This window comes from Arvicola amphibius, chromosome 5, assembly GCF_903992535.2.
Source record: "Arvicola amphibius chromosome 5, mArvAmp1.2, whole genome shotgun sequence".
Taxonomy (NCBI): Eukaryota; Metazoa; Chordata; class Mammalia; order Rodentia; family Cricetidae; genus Arvicola; species Arvicola amphibius.
The window spans coordinates 73,784,409-73,810,738 of record NC_052051.1 but is presented as its reverse complement, the minus strand read 5'-3'; the positions used below and the strand labels follow the sequence as shown (position 1 = coordinate 73,810,738).

The 26,330-nt window shown below is 42.6% G+C and overlaps 1 protein-coding gene and 1 pseudogene across 1 annotated transcript; both read left to right on the top strand.

The window, feature by feature from the left end:
• Positions 1 to 1,871: 1,871 nt before the first annotated feature.
• Traf6 (TNF receptor associated factor 6) lies at positions 1,872 to 25,989 on the top strand. Its single transcript, XM_038330928.2, has 8 exons — positions 1,872 to 2,043; positions 4,898 to 5,065; positions 7,971 to 8,288; positions 11,048 to 11,198; positions 13,162 to 13,320; positions 14,900 to 14,971; positions 17,434 to 17,511; positions 19,642 to 25,989. The coding sequence occupies exons 3-8, from the start codon at positions 7,993 to 7,995 to the stop codon at positions 20,476 to 20,478; spliced, it is 1,593 nt and encodes a 530-aa protein (XP_038186856.1). The 5' UTR covers positions 1,872 to 2,043; positions 4,898 to 5,065; positions 7,971 to 7,992; the 3' UTR covers positions 20,479 to 25,989.
• On the top strand, positions 16,471 to 16,864 carry LOC119814859 (annotated as a pseudogene).
• Positions 25,990 to 26,330: the final 341 nt, after the last annotated feature.

Here is a 26,330-nt window from a genome sequence, read left to right as displayed (position 1 = left end):
AGCTTTTATACTCATTGTAAATGGCGGCGGCGGGGGTGGGGGGGGCAATAAAAAGACTTTATTAACATGATACAAAGGAAAACTCAGTCAATCACTTTAACACTCTGAGATAGCAAATCATTAGCATCCTGTTGTCTAGGTAGCGAAGCTGGAAGCTGCTTTAAGCTGAAGACAGCCCCTCCCCAGGTGACCTCATAGTTACAAAAGAAGGAGCAGAAGTACACTGGCATAGCCTGACCACCTGTCAGGTTGGCATGGAGCTACTTGAATGAGATGTTTCAATGTTAAAAGAACCAAGCAATCACATCCTGAGTTGGGGACCTGCAACTACACTGGTTGGTCATTTTGAGTGAACTCCAAACTATCTGACCGACAGACAAGGTGAAAATAGGCCCTCATTTTAGGGCCTCCACAGTAAATGGAGGAAATCTGATGCCCTTGTTCTTTCTTTTTCTTTAAGTGCATGCATATGTTTGTGTATGTGTGTACACACATGTGCATGTGCATGCCATTGTGTACACGTGTGGTTCAGAGGATAACTTTTGGGAATTGGTTCTTTTCTAAAATGGAGGTTCTGGAGTTCCAACCCTTAGCGTCAGGGTTAAAGGTGTGCTCGTTACCCACTGGGCCGTCTGACGCTCTCCCTGTCTCTTGATTTTGTATAATGACCTGTTTTCCATCCCTTCAGGAGCTTGTTTATGTAAGTGGACGAGGCAGATGGTGGAGGAGGATGTGCAGAGAGTAACGTCGGCAGGCTCCCTTTACTTCTTACACTGTAGGACATGCTCACAGACGCTTCCGTGTAACTCTTTACACATTTCATGCCTTAACTATTTCAAGGCACGTTTTTTTTCTTTTTTCTTTTTTTGGTTTTTCGAGACAGGGTTTCTCTGCAGCTTTTTTAGAGCCTGTCCTGGAACTAGCTCTTGTAGACCAGGCTGGCCTCGAACTCAGAGATCCACCTGCCTCTGCCTCCCGAGTGCTGGGATTAAAGGCACATTTTAAAGGGCAGACTGAGTCTGAGTGGTGACAGATTCTTACGCTGGAAAGAATACGTTTGTTAAAATGTCAGCAAAAATGGACAAAAATGCGGGTTGTTAGTATTTATTGCACTATTATTTCCTATATAACTTTAAACCATTTATTTACGTGTATTTACTTACCTTACCTAGCAACGTGAATGTGAGATGAGAGAGTTGAAGCTTGCAAGTATAGATTAAATAACTTGATCTAAAGTGACAAGATTTTGTGTGTGTGTGTGTGACAAGATTTATATATGGGAAAAACTGGTTTTGAAAGCACACATCTAGTTTCAGGATGTGCACATGTGACCCTGCAATACCCTCCCTATCGAGTGGAGAAGATGAGTCAGATCTTCAGATGAGGGTGAAAATCTTTTGGGCATCTATCCCAGGGTGTCTGTTACAATTCGTAGATTCCATTTAAACTGGGAATTCAAAACAGCTTTCCCGTGACAATGCCAGAGAATGGGCTAGTGCAAAGGCAGCAATTGTGAAGAAATTTTTCATGCATCGATGAGAGGAAGAACTACTTGATTAATTAATGTAGGGTTCTACCTATTGGTAGGAGTAGGGGGAGAACTGTAAAAAGTCTGAGAAAATATAATTTTGGATTGTTGCTATCCACGCTGTTGATGCCCCCATCACCATCAAATTTCTCTTTTTAACACACACACACACACACACACACACACACACACACACACACACACTTCAATTAGTTCAGAATTGCAAGGCGGGGTTGACAGCCGCAGAGTGGAGGACCGCGGCCAGGGGGCGCCCTCACCCCCGGGGCCGCTCTGTCTCGGGACGGGCTCCCCTCCCCTCCCTGCTCCTAGCTGGCTAAGAAGACGGAAGCAGCGACAGCCGTGGCTGGGGCTGAGGCTCCGGCCGTCGGCGGACGCGGCGGCTGCTGCCCTCGAACCCGGAGTCTGGCGTCGGAATCACTCAGTCTCTGAGCGCCGCGTGTGTTGGCGACCGGGAGCTTTCCCGGTCGGCTGTGGCGTCTGTGCGTGGACGAGCGGTGAGTGAGCGGCTTCGAACTTGGGTTCCGGCGGCCTTGGGCCCGGGAGCGTCATCCCGGCGGCTCCCCGCGGGACGGAGACGTGACGCCGCGCGCCCTCGCCTGTCACAGACCGGCGCCGCCCTGCCCTGGTCCCCGCACGGGTCCGGGACTCCTCTCCTCTCCCCTCCAGTCTGGGTGGCCCCGGGATCCCCGTCTAGGCGCGCAGCCGCCTCTGCCCTCGGTGCCCGGCGTCTAACAGGTGCCGGACGCGCCCGCCGCCCTCCCACAGGCCAAGGACGCCCTCGTGCCCTCGCCGGGACTGCACGGCCCCGGGCCGCTCTCGCTCCAAAGTCCTGGCCGGGCCCCTGGTCTAGGAGCCTCTTCCGCCGATCCTGTCCCTTCCCGGCTCACTGCATCCCACTTCCTCAGCCCGGCTGATCCTCACCCCGTGTTTTCCCTGCCCAGGGAAGGAAATCGCCCGCTGGATTTTCCCGTCTCTTCCAGCTTAAATTAAAAAGAAAATAAATAAAAAACCCTTCAAACTTCCAGAGTGCAGGGGGAAACTTTTTGTGTTCCCTGTTAAATTCTATAGAAGTCCTAAGCCATTAGTTAGAAAGAAAAAGTTCGATGACAGCAATGTTCCCTCCCCACCCCTGCGCTCTAGCGATTGTTCCAGACGCTGTGTGGATAAAACTGTTCCTAGTATTTGACTTCAGGGGAACTCCAGCTGAGACTTAGACCATCGTGTGTGAACCGAAAGCACCTAAAGCTTGGATGTATAGGATTTGCGTGTGTCTCTGAGAGCAAGTAACTAGCCTGCTGCACAAGTCTAGAAACGAGAACAACTTGTCACATCCGAAGTGTAGGCTTTGTGACTTGAGCTGCTGGCATTTCACACCTCCTTTCATGAAAGGAGCTTTTTTTTTTTTTCCTTTTGGGGTTTGAGGTGGAGGGTGGAGTGTAGACGGTTTGGTGTCATGTGACTCAAAGAAAGTGTTTGAGCTATGGTTGTCCACATGATGCATACAAGAATCATATCTGAGTTTCAGCCTTGATGCGCTGTATATATACTGCTTCAAAATTATAGCCTTGTTTGTCTATGATAATAAATTCTGCTGCTAATCAATTTTGGTCACTTAGTTTGTATAAGAGATTGTCCAAAAATCCTTAGCTTTTCGAGGAGCAAACAATGCCTGGATAAGCAAAATCACTTTGAATTTGAGTTCAAAACTAAACTACAACCGTCAGATATTTTGTAGCATTTCTTAACCACTGTACCCCATTTTCAGGTCTTTGTATTTTAAGAATGAGTTTGTTATTGTTTTGGTTTTATGTTGTTGTTTTTCAAGACAGGGTTTCTCTGTATAACAGCTCTGGCTGTCTCCGAGCTCACTCTGTAGCCCAGGATGGCCTTGAACTCACAGAGATCCAACTGCCTCTACCTCCCAAGTGCTGAGATTAAAGGTGTGAGCCACCACCACCCAGTAAAAATGGGTTTTTAAGGACTCGGCACACAGTAAAGAAATTTGGGGTTTGCTTTTACATAATTATTAAGTGTGTTCCGGTGTGTGTATACTGGCCTTCATGCCTAAGCTCATGTGTAGAAGTCACAGGATAAGTCACTTCTCTCCTTCCACCTGGTGAATCCCACCAGGTGAGTCCCTTGTAGAAAGTTAAATTGTCAGTATTTTCTTTTATGTGGCTTTGATTTATGAATTACATGTTTACTTATGTGTGCACCCCAGCTAACATTTCCTAGCATTGTCTTTGTGGGTCACCCTGCCCTTCACATAAGACACCTAACTTCATTGTCTTTGATTATAATATATACCTAGGTACAGATTTATAGATACAAGCCATGATTTCTGGTAAGGCTCATTTCATTACTTACTCACTGTGTAGTTGAGGTAAGTTGGTAATGGTTACCTCTGTGGCACTTCACTAAAGTGCGCCTTACTAGATTCTCAGCAGCAAACAGGATTGTAGTCATGAGGTACAAGATAAAGAATGACATTAATTTTATTCTGCCCCCTCTATCCTGGAGAAAGTCACCCAAATAACTAAAAACTATGCTGAGAAATACTTTGTAGCAAAGCATAACTTACTCAGTGAGTCTGGAGTCTGCTTTTGTAGCAGCTCACGGATTGCTCAGAGCACCGTGTTCTACACACACACACTGTATTCTCACCTCTGTAGCTGACTCAGGACACTTTTCCTTCTTCTCTAAGTGTTAATAAAGACAACTACTCACTGTTGGGAAATTAGCAATGTGGCTTTGTTACTTAAGTCATTGCAACACATAAAAGTAGAGGTAAAATATTTTTAACTTGCCTCAGAAAAGGTAGCTGTGCTTGTTGTAGCTTAACTTCCCTAGTAGTAATCAAGTTTGAGTCTAATTACTACACTATGTGTTAAAATATTGCAGTATATGTTAAACACACATACACACATACAGATGCACACACACACACACACACACACACACCTGTGGACCTTCAAGGTGTATGTATTATCTGGAGTATTTGGAAGACATAGAGCTTCTCTGTTCTTAAAGCATGGGAAGTAATGAAAGCAACTTGATATTGGTAGTTTTTTTTTCTAATAATGCCCATGGTGTTTTATACCCTAAGAGCGGATATGTATGTATGTTCATATTTGATAAACCCACGAGTTTAATTAGGGTTGCCCTCAGGACATAGGTAACTTAACAGTGACTGCACTACTGCGGAAAATGTCCCTCCAGCAACCTTTAACTGCAAGTCAGACCTTGGGAAAGGGTGGTGCTTTGTGAACTCTCCCCCACCTTGGCAGTGGTAAGGGGGATCTTTATCTTTTTAATTAATTAATTCTATTTAATGTGTATATGCCTCAGGTGTGTAGCCCACGGAAGCCAGAAGAAGGTATAGATCCCCAGGAGCTGATAAGTGGTTCTCAGACTCTGCTATGGATGCTGGATCCGAACTTGGGTCTTCTAGAAGAACTGCACTTGTTCTTAACTGCTGAGCCATCTCTGCAGCTCCCAAGGACGGGCCTTGAACAGGTAATGGCTGCTGAGAGGGTTCAAGAATGCCACGGCCCCCTTCTCGCCTTCCTTACGTTCTCTCCTCGCCTTTGCCCATGGATGCCCGTACAGGTTTTAAGAACGCACTGCAAGTGCGCTCCTTCAGTGGAAATTCTCTTAAATTGTTGCTGTCAAGCGTGTTTTACTATGAATGTGTAGTTCACAAAAGATCTCTTTAAATCAGATGGCACTCAAGTCTTCAAGTAGACAACAAGAAAGCAGTATAGGGCCTGTCCGTGGCTGAATTTTAATTTGAACATTTGGCAGGAAGGGCAGTCTTAGTTCCCTCAGGTTCGCCATACAGATACAGCTAGCACTGTGATATGTGCTGTATAGCTCAGCAATGAATATCAGTATCTCAGAAATTACTACGCAAAGCAGAACAAAACAGACAAAGATCTTAAAGGCCTGTTCTTATCAAGGGTGTATAAAATGGACACTCTGGTACATACTGTGTGGGATGGAGATTTGAAAGCCTTCGATATATACTGGGTAAACAACGTCATGTATCAGAAAATTTTGAGAATTGCATGCTCTTCTCCTGATAGTCTACTTTAGAAACCATGACTAAAGAAGCAGAGGTAGGATGCAGTCCGCGCAGAGAGGCACAGCTGTCGCTCGTCTTCCATATAAAGGCAGTAAAGGCGAGCGGTCTAACACTCGATCTTTGCCTAGTTCTGCTGCGTGCCACTGTTTCTCATTCTTTCCTGTCTTCCAGTCAGAATGGGCCTGTCCTAGGAATTCACGTTAGAAATGGCAAGGCTTTAGGAGGTGATTTCAAGTTTTCAAAACTGTATCAAAAATAAAGTAAAATGGTATGAGGAGTCAGGTGACTTTTTGGAGTTAAATCAACTCAGTGTAATAACACTGGACAGCATTTAAAAAGAAATAAATCTTAAATTATTTTGTCAAACCACAGATAAACATAATGTAGTGCAGAAGGTTCCAGGGTCAGGTAGACTTGTGGTTTGATTTCACTCTGCTACTTAATTGGTGATCTTAGGCAAGTTGACCTTTTTAAACTCTATGGTTTCACTCTAATAAGTGAAGACAATCCTGTGTAAAACTGTATGAAATAATAACTTGTTCTGACTGCAGCTACAGCTCTCAGTGTTCAGTGTGTATTAGCACATGTCGTCCTAGCAGGAACTCTAGATGGAACTCTCACTAATAAGAGAGGAAACTGAAGCACAGGGTTATCCGCTTTGCCCCAGTCGTGATCACAAGACTAAGAAAGGCCTAGGTGCGGACTGCCTAGCCCCGAGGCTGCACTGCACCACAGCTCTGCCCCTGAAACCAGAGCTCTGCACTTCGATGTTTTGGTTTTTCTGTTTTGTTTTTTATGATTTATTTTATTTTCTGTTATTTTTACATGCAAGTCCAGGTGCATAGAGAAGCCAGATTCCCCTAGAGCAACCCCGCATGGGAGAAGGGCTCCAGCTCAGATCCCCTGGAAGGGCAGGAGCTCTTCACCTCTGAGCTGTCCTCCAGCCCCCTCCTGCTTCTGGAGGAACCTGTCAGACAGTGACCGAAAGACTTGGGGCATCCAGAAAGGTGTTTGTTTCTAGGGGTGCAAAGACTGTGAGCCCTGTCTTTATTTCCAGTTCAGGGGGTTGAACCTAGAACCTCACGGTGGCCAAGCAAGTCCTCTGCCACTGGGCTGTTTCTCAACCCTCTTTTGACCGTTTTAAAGCGGGCTCTCACTAAGTTGTCTAGGCTCATCCAGAATCCATCCTTCTGCCTCAGCTTCCCTAGTAGTTAAGATTACAGACCTGCCCCCACCAAAACCAACAGAGAACTCCTTTTGTTGTTGTTGTTAAGGGTTTTATTACTGTTTAATAACATTTGTGTACTGCTGTGTGAGATGCGTGTAGGTGGCACCTGTATAGAGGTCACAGGACAATTTATGGGTTCCAGAGATTAAACTCAGGTGGTCAGGTTTAGAGGCAAGCACCTTTACCCACTGAGCCATCTCACTGACCTGGTAGCTTAATCTTCCAATTGGCAAACTGGCAGACAGGATTTTTATGTAGACAGGCATGGGGGTTGTTGTCTGCTGCATTGACTAGAGGTTTGCATTCTAGAACTATAGTTTACATTAGGAATTTCCTCAAGGATAATTAAGCTAAAGACATGGCTGGTTATAGGTATTATAAGTTGCTTTTAAACATTCATATCTCATATATGTAATATAACAGTTTAGAATGTGAAAGCATCTATTTGCTCCTAATACAATAGTTTTCCATAGGCAAAGACACCTCACATGTTTTTCCAGTCACTAGCAGTGAAGCATGGTCATTTGATCTGACACTTTTAAATTCCATTCTTTCTATATAATAGAAATTGCCATGCTGAGCATCTAGAAATCCGCATGGAGTTTAGGATCAGAAGAAGAAACAAAGTTCTGAGTGGTCCAGATCACACACGCACCCAGTACTGCTGTTCCCTGCAGGCTGTACTCTTCAACTAAGAATACCTAACGGACCTTTGATTACGTGAAAACCCTCCTCAGTAGATGTTTAGTGAGCATCTACCATTAAGTGGAAAACTCTTGTGCTGGGCATGGCAGTGAACACTAACTTCCCGATCTCAGTGTAAACAGATGCTAGGGCGTTGTAACTGAAGGGCTTTTCTTTTCCAACCTTCCTTTCTCATTGCATAGACCGGGAACTTTCCTTTGTATTCGGCATAGGTGATTCATAAACATTTTGAAGGAGGGAATCAGATAACTTACCATGAAGTGGTAGTCATATGAAACAAAGCTCAAACACTTTAGAAGTTATTTGTAAATAATATTAAAACAGTATTTGTGGGCTACTAGGTGACTTGTATAGGTAAGCTATGTGTTTGCATGCTGAAGCATTTTTTCTCGCTTTGTGTACAGATTGACTGATAACACAGCTACTATGAGTCTGTTAAACTGTGAAAACAGCTGTGGGTCCGCCCAGTCCTCAAGTGACTGCTGTGCCGCCATGGCCGCCTCCTGCAGTGCCACAATGAAAGATGACAGCGTGAGTGGTTCCGCCAGCACGGGGACCTTCTCCAGCTCCTTTATGGAGGAGATCCAGGGGTACGATGTGGAGTTTGACCCACCTTTGGAAAGCAAGTATGAGTGCCCCATCTGCTTGATGGCGTTGCGGGAAGCAGTGCAAACACCATGTGGCCACAGGTTCTGCAAAGCCTGCATCATCAAATCCATAAGGTATTTGATTTTAAGAAAGAACAATGCTTATAACAACCAAATACAAAGAGCATGTTAGAAACAGGCCATCCCTAGAGTGGTGGTGGCAAAGGCCTTTTTTAATCCCAGCACTTGGGAGGCAGAGGCGGGAGGATCTCTGAGTTCGAGGGCCAGTCTGGTCTACAGAGCAAATTCCAAGACAGCCAGGGCTACATAGAAAAAAAACCTGTCTCAAAAGAAAAAAGGAAGGAAGAAAGAAAAGAAACAGGTCATCCTCAGAATAGGCAGACAGAAAAGGCTGCTCCGAAAAAAAGAAGAAAAGTGAGTGAGTTAGGGGCCTATCCCAGTTTGTGCTGCAGTATGAAAGGAAGCTCCTGTGTTTCCCATCCCTTACCAGGCTAGGCTTTGTTTTTTTTTTTTTTTTTTTTTTTTTTTAACCTCTAGCATTTTTCCCTTAAACAATTGATAACTGATGCGTTTGGGGTTTTTTGTTTTGTTTTTTCTGCCTACAGCACTGGAAAGTAGATCCTTGAGACTGAGATGTTAAATTGGCTTTCTCTAGTTACAGCAATAGTGCCTTCCTCACAGTAGGTGTTTGGTATATGAATGCTGTAACTGGGTTAAAATATACAAGACAAAAAGATCCTCATTCAGTTCCGCTAGGTCTCACCTCCTGGGTTTCCATTACCTTCACACTGACCAACAGACTGAACCCTCAAATGGATTAATCCACTGAGGAGGTCAGAGTCCTCATTGAGTTCCAGACACATCTCCAAAGCTGTTTTGAGAATTGCTGCATTAGGGACCAAACTGCAATGATTCCTAAGTAGACTAAGGCCATCTTGGGATACTCAATGGTCTATGAATTCTTACCTTTCAATTTCTGTACCAGCTTTTCAATAAAACTCCATACTTGGGGCTTGAATTAAGTAACAAAGGAGCAGCACATTTTTTTAATTGAGGGGAAATGTGTTGTCTGGCATTGAATTAATAGGAACTGTAGAGGATAAGGTTATATTATGTGTTTGTTTCCCAACCTTGGCGCTGTTGATATTTTGAGCCAGATGATTCTTTATTGAGGCAGGACATCTTCCGTTAGACCCTGAGCTTCAAGCCTGCTGTGTGTCCACTGGATGCTAATAGTACCATCTTCAGCCCAGCCTGTGAGGTCACAGTGTCCCCTGGGGCAGTGTTTAAGGCTCATCCTCCTGTCCCTGTTTTAATGTAGTATAATTAGGTAAAATGGTAGCACATGTGGCCTGCTGATTTCTATAAGGGAGAAATGCACACTGTTTTATCAAGTGTCCAGGAAGCTAGCTCGCTAATCTTTGTAGCAAAATGTTTTGAAAGTTGTAGGATAGTGATAAGAGAAACAAATCCCACAAAAGGAAACCTGAGGCCTTAGTCCTGTTTCCCTCGAAGCTAGAAATGACGGAGTACTATGGTTTTAACCTCTTAAAAGGAACTGCTGTAAAGTCTTCACTGACTATCATTCAAGAAATCAAAATGGGTCTTGGTCTAATTCATTTTCTTTTGGGTTTTCTAAAACTGTGGGTAATGGTTTTAGATTTACTTTGTAAAGTTATTACTTTCCCTTAGATATGCATGTTTTACAAGGTTTGTTTTCACTTTCTATGTTTTAAAAGTATTTGATAGTTTATTATGTAATTTTTTTTTTTTTTGAGACAAGGAATATAGTCTTAATTGTCCTGGAGCTCCCTGCGTGGGTCAGGTTGACCTTGAACTCACAGAGATCCCATACCTGGCATGCATTATGTAATCTGAAACAGAACCCATAAAGATCAGCTCTGTCTTTCTTAGTTCTGTGCTGTTTGACAGCAGATAGCATGTCCAGTGTTGAAGAAACGTTTCAGTGATTGATTAAGGCTCCCGTGGCTTACCTGATTATCACATTTTGTGACACAAGACTGAGACATCTCTGGATGGCTGGAGAGATGGCATCTACTGCTCTTGCAGATGACTCAAGTCAGTTCCCAGAACCCCCAGCAGGTAGTTCATAACTATACCTACAGCTACACAGGATCCAATACCTCTGACCTCCATAAGCACCTGCATTCATGTGCACATACCCCCACACAGATACAGATACATAATTAAAAATAAAATATCTTAGAATGATATTTTGAAAATCAAAAAGTTCAAAGGGAATGGCAGACCCCCAGTTTTCTGAGGCTGATTTTTCCCACCAAACATGAGGGGGATGTAGAACACTGGGAAGTCCACCATAGAAGTCCTTTAGCTCTGCTGTAGTTCACCCTCGATATGCAAATGACATCATCCTTTTGTGGCTCAGGAGATGGTGTTATCATAGACCTCATTTCAAAGCTTACCAGAAGCCTCAGACAGGTTCTGCTAACCGGTTTGACTTCTGGTTGTAACACTATGAATGTGTTGCTAAGACTGTAAGCCGCGTAGTCTGACTTAGTGGTCGATTGTAGAGGTGTTACAGAGCACAGACGGCCAGAAGTCTTTCCTGGCTGACCTTCACTTCATTTTTATGCCAAACTATAATTTTATTCAGTGTTTTGCTTATTTTCTAGCTGGAATTTATCCTACAATCTACAGCCCATCTGCTTTTGATAAATAGTGCAGCGCTGGTTTGCATTCATTTCATAAGTGAATTCATAAACTCTACAGTGCACTATGATTCTGGTGTTGCTGTGAAATATAATGCATGTCTTGTTTCATAAGGAGAGCTGCAGTCAGTCTTCCAAGGTGAACGTTTCAGGCTGCTAACTCTAAGTTCCTGCTTCTTTTAGGGATGCAGGGCACAAGTGTCCAGTTGACAATGAAATACTGCTGGAAAATCAACTGTTTCCTGACAATTTTGCAAAGCGAGAGATCCTTTCCCTGACAGTAAAATGCCCAAATAAAGGCTGTTTGCAAAAGATGGAACTGAGACATCTCGAGGTATTAAGGATGTTTTCTAGCTGTTGTCACTACACAGTGTAGTCTCTAGAGCATAACGACTTTGCCCTGTTATGTGTGTGTCATTATAGCAGATCAGGATGGGTGAATAAATTATTGCCATCATCAAGTGTAAAAAATAGAAAATGTTTTATTCTTTCTACTTTGACTTTGTCCCCACAATAAAATAAGTCTGTGCTCTTGGGAGGTTTTCAGATTAAGCACATCTACAGTTCAGCAGTTGAAGAGCTCCTTGGTTGCAGATTACATCTTAACCTAGCTTCATTCCTCTCACTTTGAAATAAGAAACAAAGTGTCTTACAGCCACCGTCTCGGCACCTTCGTCTTACTTTCTCTATTTTTTTAAATTGCACATTGTTTTATTCCCTGGATCAAATATTCATATAGTTTATGAATGTTTAGGGTGGGTTTCAAGTCTGTCCCTTTTATTTTGTTCTTTAAAAAAAAAGATTTACTCATTTCAGTGTGTGTGTGTGTGTGTGTGTGTGTGTGTGTGTGTGGTATGCGCAGGTGCTCATGGAGGCCAGAAGAGGCACTGGATTCCCTGGGGTTACAGGCAGTTGCTTACAGCCCAGTGTGGGTGCTGAGAACAGAACTCTGGTCTTCTTGAAGAACAGCATTCCATTTTAACCAGTGAGCCGCCTCTTTAGCCCTTTTATTGGGAGTTATGCTTTGTTGTGAGCCATGCCACGGTGGGCTGCCATATGTCTGGAACTACTTTTATGGGGTGAATACTGCTGTGATCCTAGCCATGGCGGGTTCGTGTTCCAGGGTAGGGGCGTGAAGATTAAAAAGGTTGAGGAATCACAGTGACACAGGATAGTAACAGGAGGGCAACTTAGCGAACACTGAATGCTGAATTTTTCTGAGTTCAAGTTCTGAGTTAGCCAGTGTTTATTTTTCCATGCACTTTATACCCCAATACAAAAGGGGGACAAAGGCAAAAGACTGCTTCAACTGATACAAAGGACAGCCAGAACAGTTACTTGCCTCAGTGCTTGAGACATCAAGCCATTAATTCATGAGAAAAGCATTCTGTTGTTTAGGCAGTGAGCCCACCCTAGACCAAGTATCCTGAAGGCAGCCACACCATAGATCAAACCTATTTCAAAAGAAGTAAATTCTCTGACCTTTGGTCAGGGTGGAGTGGATCTACCTGTATGGGCCATATTAATGTCCAAAACACCAAGCAACCACACCCTAGGTCAGGGTGTGTAGACACAGTGGTTGTCAACAACTTTGAGCAAGCTCAAACTCTCTGACCTTCAGACAAGGTAGAATAGGCTCACATTTTAGGGCCTCCATAACCCTTTCAGCACAGAAAAAATTACTAATCTGGAAATCTAACTTCTTTCCAAAACTTCTCTAACTGGAAATTTAACTTGAGACTTTTTATTCCTTTTATAAACTTGACATCACAATTATTGTTTGAAAGACTTTATTAAGGCCTCCCTGCTGTGAATGTGGTCTTTAGTTACTGCCCATATTTAGTCTCTATCCTGTGATGATACTCTCTGACCAAGCAGTTTAGAGTAGGACAGGCTGCGTTTGGCTTATAGTTTCAGATCGTAATCTGTTGTTGAGGAAGTCAGGCCCAGACTCCCTCCCACAGGAACACGATTTCCTGGCTAGCTCAGAGGCCCTTACTCAGCTAGCTTTCTTATACAGCCCAGGACCACCTGCCCACAAAATGGTGCCACCCACAGTGGGCTGGGCCCTCCTCCATTAGTTAACAGTTAAACAGTCCCCTGTAGACATGCCCAGAAGTCAATCTGATCTGTGCAGTCCGTTAATTGAGACTCCCTTCTCAGGTGACTTGTGCTATGTCAGATTGACGGTTAAAAGTAATTCTGAAAGAAAAAAATTGTTTTCTTAGAAAAGATTATCTTTAGAAAACATTTTTAGGGTTTTCAGATACTAATCAATTATTTTTCCTTTATTATAGGATCACCAAGCACATTGTGAATTTGCTCTTATGAATTGTCCTCAATGTCAGCGTCCTTTCCAAAAGTGCCAGTTTAATATGCATGTTATCGAGGATTGTCCCAGGAGACAGGTTTCCTGTGTAAACTGTGCTGTATCCATGCCATTTGAAGAGAAAGAGGTATGTACTAACTTAGATTTGTTTGTTACATTTAAAGTACATATTTGAAGGGGTTAGCATTAAGATAAGGATGTAAATAGAAAAATTAATTTATATTATCAGGTTTTGTTTTGGATTTTTTTGTTGTTGAATTCACTCTGTAGTCCAGGTTGGCCTCAAACTCAGAGATCTGCCTCCCAAGTGCTGGGATTAAAGGTATGCTCCACCACCACCCAGCTGTATTATCAGTTTTTAAAAGCTAAATTTTAAGAAAGAAATGAAGTTTCAGGGAACCCAGGGGCTGTAAATGTGGAGTTTATATTTCCGTATCCTTCGAAAGCATTAGACTAATTACTGAGAGTAAACAATGAACAGGAGCTGCTAGGAAAGATACCTGCTGCTTTCCTCCCTGTCCAGGAATGTTAGTGAATGGTCTGACGGCAGAGACTGTGGAAGAGCATACAGGCTAGTTTACAAAGGAGTCAGCTATTGCATCTGTAAGAAAGAATTTATTAAATACAGCAAAGTGTGTTCCACTGGTACTAAGCCATTGGCTCCATTCACTTTTCAGTGTGTATATTGCCCTTCAGTTGAAGCTAACCTTTAAAAAGAAGAAACAGTATGGTGCCTGGCAGCATCATGATGGGAGGGCAGTTGTTCCCATCCAGCTGGGTTGTAAAGAGGCTAATTAGTTTCACCCTATTGTTTCAGTGTTTGGGTGACATAGAAGCCCTACCCTTGTACTCTTTACTAAAATAACCTGCATTAGTTTATCTTCCTCTATAACTGATGCTTAGTTACCTCCTTAAATTTATACTCTTCTAAATTTGTTTCTTATAAAATTGAGCATTTTATATTAAGTGTGTTGATAAAAATAGTCAAGAAAATTGTTGGGCGATGGTAGCGCACACCTTTAATCCCAGCATTCAGGTGGCAGAGGCAGGCAGATCTCTGTGATTTCAAGGCCAGCCTGGTCTACAAGAGCTAGTTCCAGGACAGGTTCCGAAGCTGCAGTGAAACCCTGTCTTGAAAAACCAAAAAAACATAAAAATAATAAATAAAATAGTCAAGAAAATTCAGCTAACTTGCTAATAATAGATATGTAAAATCTCAGTCATAATTGGAACAGATTTGGTGAACTGATGAGGAAGGTTTGTCTCTTTTCAGCATATCTATTAAACCAGAGTTACTGTGTTCTAGAAAGTGGGACTCCTTCTTCTGAGAGCTTAAGTACCAAAGCCTGTGCCCTAACACCTTTTGATTGATGGCTTGCTTGTTCTAACATTCTGGAAAGAATTGTAATTAGCTTGTTATGCTGCTGCTGAAACTTTTGCCCTTGGAGAATTACACCAGCCAGGGATATCCATGCTACACCGGGGTACTCTGCTTCAAGTTCAAAAGGAGTCATCTCTGTTTTGCATGCTAACAAATTCTTTGAAGGAGATTGAAGACTGAGTCTCATTAGCTAGCAAAAATCTCATGTTGAGACTGTACATAAATGTTCTTCATTTGCACACAGTGAAAAAAATTACTGTAAAAATTAGTCTTTTTACGTTTTCAGACTTTCTTATACATTTCTTAATTCTCTCATACAACTTAGATCCATGATCAGACTTGTCCTTTGGCAAATATCATCTGTGAATACTGTGGTACAATCCTCATCAGAGAACAGGTAGGTGTCTCTTTTGCAAATTACTGTGTCCTTAAGAGCTTAAAGAAGTGCTACAGTTTTTTTTAATTGAGAATATAAAAAATAAGGCAAAATCAGTATATGTTGAAGCATTCTGCTGTACAAAAAGTATATAAGTTAATGTAATTGAATAAATATTTAAAAGGAACAAAAATTAGTATTTGTAGATGCTTAAATCATGGTGGCTGGTGTACACCTTTACTCAACACTCAGGAGGCAGGAGCAGGTGGATCTCTGAGTTCAAAGCCAGCCTCATCTACATAGTGAGTTCCTGGACTTCATAGAGAGACACTTCTCAAAAAATAAAAAATAAAAGGATTCCATTTGGCTAGGGATGGAACTCAGAGGACTAGAGACCCTACCTAGTGTGCCCAGCACAGACAAATAAATCAAAACTGAACCAAAACAGATGAATTTCAAATAAAAACAATTGAAAGTGAAGGGGGCCCCACTTAAAAAAGACTCGTAGAAGAACACATTTACACATTGGCATGAGGCCTGGTTGTCCGGAGGTTAACTGAGAGAACAAGGAAGCAGAAGAAAGCTCCGGCTCAGCAGCACAGTGCCGTGCAGCATCAGCTCCTGCAGCATGCAGAGGGCTTCCAGCACCACTGCAGAGCATCACCAAAGGCAACAGTTGTCATAGAAAACTGTCATACTTTAATTGCTAATAAAGAAAGGAAAATTCCATCAGATTGCTCTCTGTTGAAAGTTAGGTTGTTTACCACAGAGGATGAATATTAGTCACTAAATCTGTGGGAGCTGGAAGTCTAGTGAATACCTCACTGACTGCCTTACTTGGTAAGACGTTGACTAAATGTTCCCATGTAGTCTGTTTGTAGTGCTTTTCCCAAGAATCCTAATTTGAAGGTGTTAAACGTTTTGCTTATGAAGTCATCTTGTACCCCTGGTTTTCTTTTTTGTTCTCAATTAATATTTAAAGGAAACTATGCTATGCTAAACTTATAAAAGCTCAATTTAATAAAGACAAAAACCATAGTGAAACTTCAGAAAAACTGAACTTTGGTCCACAACTATGGCTCAATTTCTAGTGAAAATTGGACCCAACTTTCACATGACTTCTTTCTTCCCTCTTTCTGTCTCTCCTCCCCTTTCTCTTCCTCCTCTTCTCCTTTCCTTTTCTTTTTCCTTTCTGTACTGGAGTACACCCCAGAGTTGACGCATACTAGGTGAATGTACTCTACCAATAGTGAGCTGCCTCTCCAACCCCTTGGTAGCTTTCCTGTGTTTGGTTGGTTGGTTCTGGTTTTTTGCTTTTTTATTTTTAGCTTTTGAGTTTGTTTGTGGCTGGGTATGTAGCACTGGCTGGCCTGGAACTCACTGTGTAGATCAAGCTGGTCAGACTCAGCAGCCCATGCCTCCAAATGCTGGGATTAAAGGCATGTACCATCACACCCTGCTCCTTTGGTACTATTTTAAAAAGATGACCTCACCCTAAACTAAATGCTGAAGTGTCTTCACCATCTTCCCTCATGGAGCGCATGAATGCACTGACAGGTGCTCTCAAGAGGATCAGCACTGCTGAGAAGAGAGGCAAATGCCAGGCCCTTCTCAGGCCATACTCTATATTCCGTTCCTAACCGTGGTAGTGAATCCTGGCCACACTGATGAATTTGAAATCATTGATGATGACAGAGCTGGGAAGAATTCTGTGAACTGCACAAGCAGGTTGAGCAACTGTGCAGTGATCAGCCCTAGATTTGAGAGCCCAAAGACCTAGAAAGATGGCAGAATAATCTGCTCCCATCCCGTCAGTTTGGCTTTATTGAGCTGACAACCTCAGCTGGCATTATGGACCACAAATAAGCAATTTGGAAACACACAGGAGGGAAAATCCTTGGATTATTTCTATAAATGTTGAAAAGCCTCCGTGGACTGTGCTCAGGGTCAGTCCTATTTCCAGAAGAATAGCAAACGTCAGGCAGCGTTGACTGTGCTGACTGGTGACATTCTGTGACCACACGGTCACTTGAGTCGAGTCTGGGGTGCTGTATCCAGCCAAGGATGGTTGTGTCTCTACCATATAATAACCAAGTTCCCCAGTAGAGCCAAAATAAATATGCCCGGGTTTCAAAGATAAGATGATTTATAAAAGATTGTCATATGGGAAGTAATAGGTCTGTTCAGAGGCTTTCATGAATGTATGACTGGTCCCTGGGTTTGCTGTGGAAGTTGTTAGGGTGTGTATTCTTGAAAAATGCCACAAGAGGGCACCCGTGTTCTATCATAGAAACAAACCCATTTTAACAAATGAAGTTTAGTGAATTGAGTGATGTAAGAAGTTAATATTTAATTTCTCTCAGAATTGTGAAAAAATATAGATAATACAGAGTTTTGCTTACTTTAAGATTTTAAATGTACTATCATCATCTAGAGCATGCTATTCAGGGAAAGACATTTTTCAGCTTCATTTTGATTTTCAGATGCCTAATCATTACGATCTGGACTGCCCAACAGCACCAATCCCTTGCACCTTCAGTGTTTTTGGTTGTCATGAGAAGGTAAGTTTTTTTTTTAATTCTGCAATATGAATTCAGAAATATACATATTATACACACACAAACACACACCATACTCAGGTCTATACTGAAGAATACCAACAAATTTAAATTTAAGTGTTTAGAAAACATTTATATATAAACACTGTTATTGTAAATTATTGTGAATATTAATGCTGTTACACATGTAGTAATGGCTTAAGTATTTAGGTACACATGAATGAACATATTTAACTGAATCTTTGTCCTTTTTAATTTGTGTGTGTACACATACGCACATCAGTATGCATGTGGGTACGTGTGTTCCATGGCATACATGTAGAGGCCAAAGGATAGCTTATAGGAGTTGGTTCTTTCTTCGCCCATGTAGATTCCAGGAGATCAATCTCAGGTTGTCAGTCTTGGTGACTGGCACCATTGCCGACTCACCAGCCTGTGAACTGAATCTTAACAGGTAGAGAAAACAATGTTCAGAGCAGCTCTGCAAGATGGCTCAGTGGTTCCTGGCACCTACCTACATCATGTGGCTCACAGTGGCCAGAGACTCCAGCCCCGGGACTCCTACACCTCTGGCCTCTGTAGCACCTGCATTCACGTGCATCCACAAACTCAGACACACACACCTACCTGTAGTTTAAAATAAAAATAAAATTTTACCAAAAAAATATACAAGAAGATGAGAGAAAGTGAGAGTAAGTTTGGTGACTTATTTTTTCGTTTGGAGGTTTTGGTTTTTTTTGGTTTTTTTTTTAATATTATTCAATCTAGCAACAACAAGGAAGATATGAAGTAGAATCAGGAAAGGCAGTATCTGAACTTTTTACTAACAACACTCAAAATAAGGCCAGCATGCATAATGAAAGTGAATGAAGAGAGAGATCTAGGAATCCTAGACACATCTAGGAGGGAAGGTGTAATAGTAATGAAGTAGGCACGATAGGCAGAGAAGGGGGGCATCCAGAATGACTGTAGGTTTATGGGCTCAGTCACTGGGTTGGGATAAGAGACTTGAACAAAAAGAGTAAACACAGAAAGAGCTCTGCAGCTGAGAGCTTAAAAGAAAGAAAAGGTGTTGTAGTGGCAGTGAGTCTAGCCAGCTCTGCCCATTCGAATGGAGATGGCCCTTGTGTAGCCTAGAGCACTGATTTGGAAGAGTTAGAAGGAATGGAAGCAGTATTGCAGTGCTACAGAATTTGTCTTACAGGAAAGAGAGGTAAACAAGGCAAGAAACCTGAACAAACAGTATTCAAAACAAGCGCATGGTAAGAAAGAAAGTCCTGCGTTGTCTCCCAGGTTAGCTCCAAGATGGGGTCACAGTGTGAAGTGTCTGACAGCTTACTATGTGTCACTTTTACTATGGCCTCGTTCTCTCTGGGGTACATAATTACATGTTTTTCTCTGCTCTACTTTTACAGTACTTAGGATAAACATATTTCACAGCTTAAAAGATAAAATAGAACGGTAACTCATACTTAAAGGTTATGAGGAAGTTCTATATTATTTACATAGAGAAAAACTGAAGGATATCAAAATGCTAAGACAGATAATAAGTAGCCTATTTTCTTTTTAATCACCTGTATTTTCTATTTTTCTGTAATATACATTATTTTATAGTTATGATTATCATAGAACATTAGGATTTTTGGTGGTCTTAGAATGCTGTGGAGGTGGCAATTTGCAGTAAGTCAGCACCATAAGGGGAGCTGAGGTAGGCACAAGTGGCTTTAAAGGGGAGAAAAATGATACTGACTAAAGGAAGCATGATCCGTAGAAAGCTTTGCCTTGTTTTCTAATGCAAAAGTATTATTAGCTGTACTCTGATGAGAGAAACATTAGAGGAAGGAACATGGGGGAAAGAGACCTGGGTGTTTGCTGTCTTCAAGTCAACAAGAAGGATGGGTGTCCGCTACCTTGACAGAAGGGAGATTAATTGGAGTAACAGCTGAGAGTGCTCTTGAGTTAGCACCAGTCAAATAAGAGAATTATTTCATTGGATCAGGTAACAACACAGGGAAGTGATAAAGATTTAAGAGAAATTGTGATGCTACTTTTCAAACCTCTTGTCTGCCTGACTGAGTCCTTTTCTTCTTCCTCAGTGAATGCTCCCAACTTGTGACTTGTGCTTTGTTTCAGATGCAGAGAAATCACTTGGCACGACACCTGCAAGAGAATACCCAGTTGCACATGAGACTGTTGGCCCAGGCTGTTCATGATGTAAACCTTGCTTTGCGTACATGTGATACTTCCTCTCCGTCCCGGGGATGTTGTCCAGAGGACCCAAATTATGAGGAAACTATCAAACAGTTGGAAAGTCGCCTGGTAAGACAGGACCATCAAATCCGGGAACTGACTGCAAAAATGGAAACTCAGAGTATATATGTAAGTGAGCTCAAACGGACCATTCGAACCCTTGAGGACAAAGTTGCTGAAATGGAAGCACAGCAGTGTAATGGGATTTACATTTGGAAGATTGGCAACTTTGGGATGCACTTGAAATCCCAAGAAGAGGAAAAACCTGTTGTCATTCATAGCCCAGGATTCTACACAGGCAGACCTGGGTACAAGCTGTGCATGCGCCTGCACCTTCAGTTACCCACTGCTCAGCGCTGTGCAAACTATATATCCCTGTTTGTCCACACAATGCAAGGAGAGTATGACAGTCATCTTCCCTGGCCCTTCCAGGGCACAATACGCCTTACAATTCTTGATCAGTCTGAAGCAGTAATAAGGCAAAACCACGAAGAGGTCATGGATGCTAAACCAGAGCTGCTTGCCTTTCAGCGTCCCACAATCCCACGGAACCCCAAAGGTTTTGGCTACGTAACATTTATGCATCTGGAAGCCTTAAGACAGGGAACCTTCGTTAAGGATGATACGTTATTAGTGCGCTGTGAAGTCTCTACCCGCTTTGACATGGGTGGCCTTCGGAAGGAGGGTTTCCAGCCACGAAGTACTGATGCAGGAGTCTAGCATCCATTTACTTGTGTTAAAAATAACTACAAACCATACGGGAAACCAGTTCCTTCCTTGCCAGCTCCCGGTAAACAGTATTGAGACAAGCAGTGGGAAAGGCGTAGCGCCAGCAGCAAGTGTCGGCAGTGTGGTCCCTCCACTGCTTTCTGTTACAAATACCTGAGGCAGTCTTCACGGGAATCTACAAGTCTACATGTCCCTCATGTCTTCAGAAACCTAACATTTGTGGGGCCTATGGCTCATCTGTTTGTCAGTTAGTATACCTCTCTGTTGTACTTCATGGACTTTTTCCGGGTACTTCACTGTAAAGGAAAAAAGAAAAAGGCCAGAGTTAGTATGCTGAAGCTGAATTGTTTAATAATGCTGGGTGCCGTAGAAACGTGGGCTGGTTTTAGGACGTGTAGGTACTATATTAAGCAGAATCACTACTGCCTGTGCTGACACCAGCGAGAATGTTGCTGCTCTGGTGCCGAGTTCTCATTTTAGTGGACGCCTGTGAATTTCAGAAGCTTTGATCCATGGCCCTGGAAAGCCTAAGTTCTCATGTGCTCCCTTCCATTGTTTTCTACGGGTCCAGGGACTGCTGTAGCCTTTCCTTACTTAGTGTGAGCATTTTATCTGTTGAGCACTGAGTACTTCCTCCCTGCTTCCATATTTTGAGGCTCAGGCAGCAGCTTCTCAGTTTGTAATACTGCGGCAGTGTGGTTGCCATATGTCAAGTGCTGTGGCCATGTAAGTTTTCTTGTCTTGGCAGTGTAGCTCGGTGTCCACATCCCTGTGCACGTCTTCTGTCGCTTGCAGACAGAGTCACCAACATAAACATTGGAGGGGATTCAGCTCACCAGCCAGTAAACATCATCTACAGATGACTGCAGAACTCTTACAGCCAGGAAACTTGCCAGCCCTCTTGACTGCCTTTTGATTTAGCTTAGTTAATTGAAATAGAACTGATTTTCTTAGCGGACTGGAGAGATGGCTCAGTGGTTAAGAGCACTGGCTGCTCTTCCAAAGTCTGGTTCAACTCCCAGACCCTGCATGGCAGTTCACAACTGTCTGTGACTCCAGTTCCAGGGAGTCTGACACCTTCATACAGACATACATGCAGGCAAAGCACCAAAGCACATAATTTTAAAATTAATAAATAAAATAGATTTCCTCAAAATGGAGTTTGTTAAAACTTGAGAAATTGTAGGTCCTTGAGAGATGATTAACCCAAGGCTGGCAGTCCAGCATAATGGTTATATGAACACCCTGCTCAGTGCCAGCCTCAGCACGTTCTGTCCAGTGTCGTGGTGTGGAGAGGGGATTGTTGTGCTGTTCTGTGTCTGCTAATGGCCTGTGCATATAAAATACTGTGGAAGTAGTTCTCAGGGAGTCCTACAACTAATTAGAGCATTGGTAAGGAACCTAAGTGAATCTGTCTGCTGCTGTTTACACAAGATTGTTCAAGTTTTCTGGTAGGAAGAAAAGGCACTTCTGTCTCCGGCCAAATCAGAGCTACTGGCCAGCGCTAGATCTGCCCTGCATCCCAGAGGACGTCAGAGACCTCGGTGGAGGAAGGAGTCTGATTTTCACTTGTAACCTGTCTGCCGCAAGTGGCACTTTGACCTCTTAATTTTTCTCTCGTTGCTTCCATTCCACCCATAAAGGTAAAGGAATGGCCTTGTCCCCTACCTTACACAAGCTCACCATGCATCACCGGTTGCTTTCCTGGTGATGTGGGTCTTAGCTGCACCTCTAGCAGCCCCTGAGCCTCTTGCAACACCTCCCACCTAGGGGAGTCTGCATTGCCCTATTCCTGCAGTTGTTTCCCACTGAAGAAATGTGGGGTTTCCTAAAAAAGCAAGCAATAGTTATTTTTTATTTACTTTTGAAAATGTACTCAACTATTTGAGGGTCTATTTTCTGTGTATATTCTATTCTTAATTTTTTTTGTATTCCATAGTAAGCATTTTTTTATCAGTTAAGTGTTACCACAAAATATCAGCCCCCCCTTCTCCTTTCAGTTTTGAAAAAGGAAATGATATTTAAAAGCTTCCTGGTCTGATTTCTATTTAAAAGATGTCTGTATTAGGTACTAAGAACAGTCATTTCCTGCCTTGGTTTTGGCCTTTTTTTTTTTTTAACTTCAGCGTCGTAAGTTTTTTGCCTAAGTTAAACTTTTCCCAACATGGTGATGTTCCTGCCTATGAAACAAATTGGACTAGCTGTCTCTAGCGTATGTGTAGAGGAGTTCAGTGCTAAGCCACAAAACACTGACAGTGCTGGCTTTACCAGTGGAAAATTGGTGTGACTGTCCCCACTACTGACGTGAACGCTTTACTTAATGTCCATCCGCTGAAGTGCACCTTAGCATAGTTTTATAACTTCCTGCATTTGGTGTTTGTAATAAACCAGCCAGCTAGTTTATGATACTCAGTCACCATGGATACAGTGTAAAAATAATCAAGCTGATATTAAAAGACAGCCGTTGACAAGGTCTACTCAGAATCAAGTTTTAACCGAGAAAGCTGGTTTCTTTATATACCCTTCTTAATTGTCTCCCCACTCCTGAACATTGAATCTGTGAGAGTCTGACCTGTGTCTCCAGTGTGTTGGCCATGGTTTCTTAACAATCTAGAACATTGCTATTTTTCCAAATTGCTTTTTCTTCCAAAAATGTCCAACTTATTATTGGAGATTTTTTTCCAAGCCAAATATCCTATTAGAAATCAAGCCTGTTGGTGATTGTAGTTTGGTAATTGGCTACTGTCCTTTGGGTGTGACCATTTCTGGCCATTCAGCTTCCTTTCAGAGACTGAAGAGGGAGAAACGGTGAATTAGAATGTACAAGTGCTTTTTCACCCTAACGAGAACTGACAGGCGCTGGAAGATTTCTGTTAAATCAAGCAAAGTAAGACTAACATGTGAATTATGTGTGCAATTAGACTGCTGCTGCTTTACCTGGAGTCTCAATCTCTTGTGACCAGAAAAGTTTTAATTACTAGAGAGCTTATTCTAAATTAAGACTTTGAAGGGCTTTTTATTCCTTTCTCTTTCCTGTTATTAACCCACTTCTTTTCTGACATGCCTAAAGTTCTCTTCATTGTCTTAACATAAAGTGTCATTACATTTTTTGTGGGGTGTTGCGTGGTTATTTTCCTAGATGCCCTAAGCGGGTGACTAGGGCACAGTCAATAATCATTTGATTGTCTGTTGACAGAGCTGTCGTTTGTCTCACAGTTGATGTAATTGTCTGTGGAATGGATTGGTGTTTCCCAATTCCCAGAATCCAGAAAAATGAACCAAATGTGATCAACCCGAACAAGTGAACACTTTGTTCACATGCCTTGAAGTCATTCGAATGTAATTAACCTAGTTATTTCTCTGAATGTCACCTGTGCCCTTGATGTTTTAAACTGCTTAACCCCCACCAAAAAAATTCGGGTTAATAAAAAAGATAAAACTGGAGAATAATTCTAGTTGAAAGCATTGTGGAGAGGTGTTCCTTGTCCTGCCCAGTGTCTCCTTAGCAGACACTTAGTGTCTCCTGGGTAGCCCTACATGGCAGAGAAGGGAAAGGGTGGCCTGCCGGACACTTGCCACTCAGAATGTAGCACTGTCTGTCTCCTGGAGCCGCAGTTCCCTTCTGTGCAGGACCCAGCGAGGGGCCAAGGTCCTGTTCTAGTCACTGCCAAACCCCCTGTTCCTAGCATACTGTGCATGGGCCTGAGCAGTACGTGGCAACACCTAGTGGAGGCCAGCTTATGTGAGGTGGTTGCTAAGGTGAATGTTGTGGTTTTGCGTTTTCCCCAGCATGTTATCATAGCAGTTTTCAAATACGGAGATAGGTATAAAGCCAGTGGACATCTGCCACCCAGGACAGTGTTACCCTCCGTGCAGCTTCTACTTCTCTTTAAGACTGTTCAGCCCTCAAATAATTAAACAGCTTGGAGTTGTCTCAGATTTTCCTTGGGAACTTGTGATATTTTATTGTAATTCAAACTGTATCCTCTGCTTTTTGTCATCTTAGAATTTGTGCGAATGTTGTGTGGAGCTTTAATCTCTTTTTGTCTACAGGAGTATTCTCAGAAAGGGTTTACTTGGAGGTTCCTGGTTATGCAGACTCTTCTAATGTTACTTTCTTACTTGAGTTAATTCAGTGGATAAGAGTGTAATTTGGGGCACATTTTGCTAATATATATGATTTCAGGATTACGTTCCTTGGGGACTAAAGTGATTTAGCATAGATACTATATTTGGAGTGAGGAGATAAATTGTTGCGGGGCTCTCTGCCACCTCTCTGCCTAGCATCGTGATGGTCCTCAGGAGGCGAGAAGACAATTCATTCAGTTCAGCATGACTGTGCAGTTGTTATTAGTTCAAACTACAGGAGCCTGACCCCAAGTAGTTTTGGGGGGGACACATTTAAGCACAGCACAGTTTGATGGAAACTTTTCCAGTGAAAATTAATTCAGCCCTGTGTATACAATAAATCATACATAAATCTCTTTGAGGAACAAAGTAAGCTAAATAAAGATTCAATGTGACCACATCAGTACTTTATAAAGTACACATGACACCTTCCATAATGGATCCTGTAGACTTGCTGCACAGAAAGCTTTGGATAGGGGTCTGGAGGAGGGTCAGATGTGGTCTCCTGCCACACAGATTGCACAAAGGTCACCAAGCTAGACACTTCTGTTCCCAGCCTTCCAAGTGGTTCCCATTCCTTGTCTTGAAGGAATAGCCCTGTGTGCTGACATTCCAGGTTCCCCTAGTGCTTGTCCATGACTACTGGCTGGCCATGTATGTTCAGTTTTATTCTGAGTTTAGCTGCCTGTAAAGTGGGAATTTGAAATATTATGGAGTAGGTAGCATTATTAATGCCCAGGTCTGTTTTTGAGGGTATTTTATAGACTTAGGGAAGCCTCTTATAATTTTATAACTGAAAACTAGCATGAAATCCAACTTTAAAAATCAAAATGAAATGACGAGATGGTCACAAGCCTGCTGTGCCCAGAGTGCTGCTGTGGAACTGGTAAGGGGACTCAGAGTTTCACTGTGTGAGGGGATGTAACAAGGAGGTGTGCGAGGTGATGAGCTTAGGTTGCGGCAAGCAGGCTTGTTTAGGAACACACCAGGTGCTATGTAAAGCAGACCCTGCCTGGCCCCCACCCACTACCTTGTCTCACATGGTCTCCCTCAAGCCAATGCAGCTGATTGCAGGAGTCAGAGGGAAAGTCTGAGGTTACTATGCCGCAGACTCTGTGCGCCATCTCATAGATAAGTGTGACATCTTCCCAAACCCAGGTCACACATGTGCACTCCCGTTCATCTTGTAAGGGACACCTGGAGTCTGACTTTCATATGTGCCTTAGCTGTAAAGATGCACCAAAAATGTATGCCTTGAATCGTTTTGAATGTGTCGACTGACATACCTCCTTCCCTTCTTCCTTATCAGCCTGTATATTGCACACTCCTTACAAATAAATACTTAATTGAAATAAAATATATATGCAAATATCACAATGGTATTAAAATAACAAAAGTGTCGGGTAATGGTGGTACATGCCTTTCGTTCCAGAACTTGGGAGGCAGAGGCAGGTGGACCTCTGTAAGTTCAAGGCCTGCCTGGTCTACAGAGTTAGTTCCAGGACAGCTAGGTCTGTTACACAGAGAAGCCCTGTCTTGGAAAATCAAATAATAATAATATAAAATAATATGATTGATTTGCCTTAGGGTTATTCTGTTTAGGGTACTGGGCCTCACTATGACAAGAAGAAAAATAACCAGGCACTAGTTTCTATTTAAAATAAGAAATCATGAATACCTTGACCCTTAGGAAAAAGTAAATGAGGACTCACTGT

What these genes read in the sequence shown, in the direction of transcription:
- Traf6 (XM_038330928.2), top strand. Translation starts at nt 7,993, where the DNA reads ATGAGTCTGTTAAACTGTGAAAACAGCTGTGGGTCCGCCCAGTCCTCA. An exon ending in TGCCATTTGAAGAGAAAGAG is followed by an intron (nt 13,321 to 14,899) that starts GTATGTACTAAC and finishes CATACAACTTAG; the next exon opens with ATCCATGATCAGACTTGTCC. An exon ending in CAATCCTCATCAGAGAACAG is followed by an intron (nt 14,972 to 17,433) that starts GTAGGTGTCTCT and finishes TTTGATTTTCAG; the next exon opens with ATGCCTAATCATTACGATCT.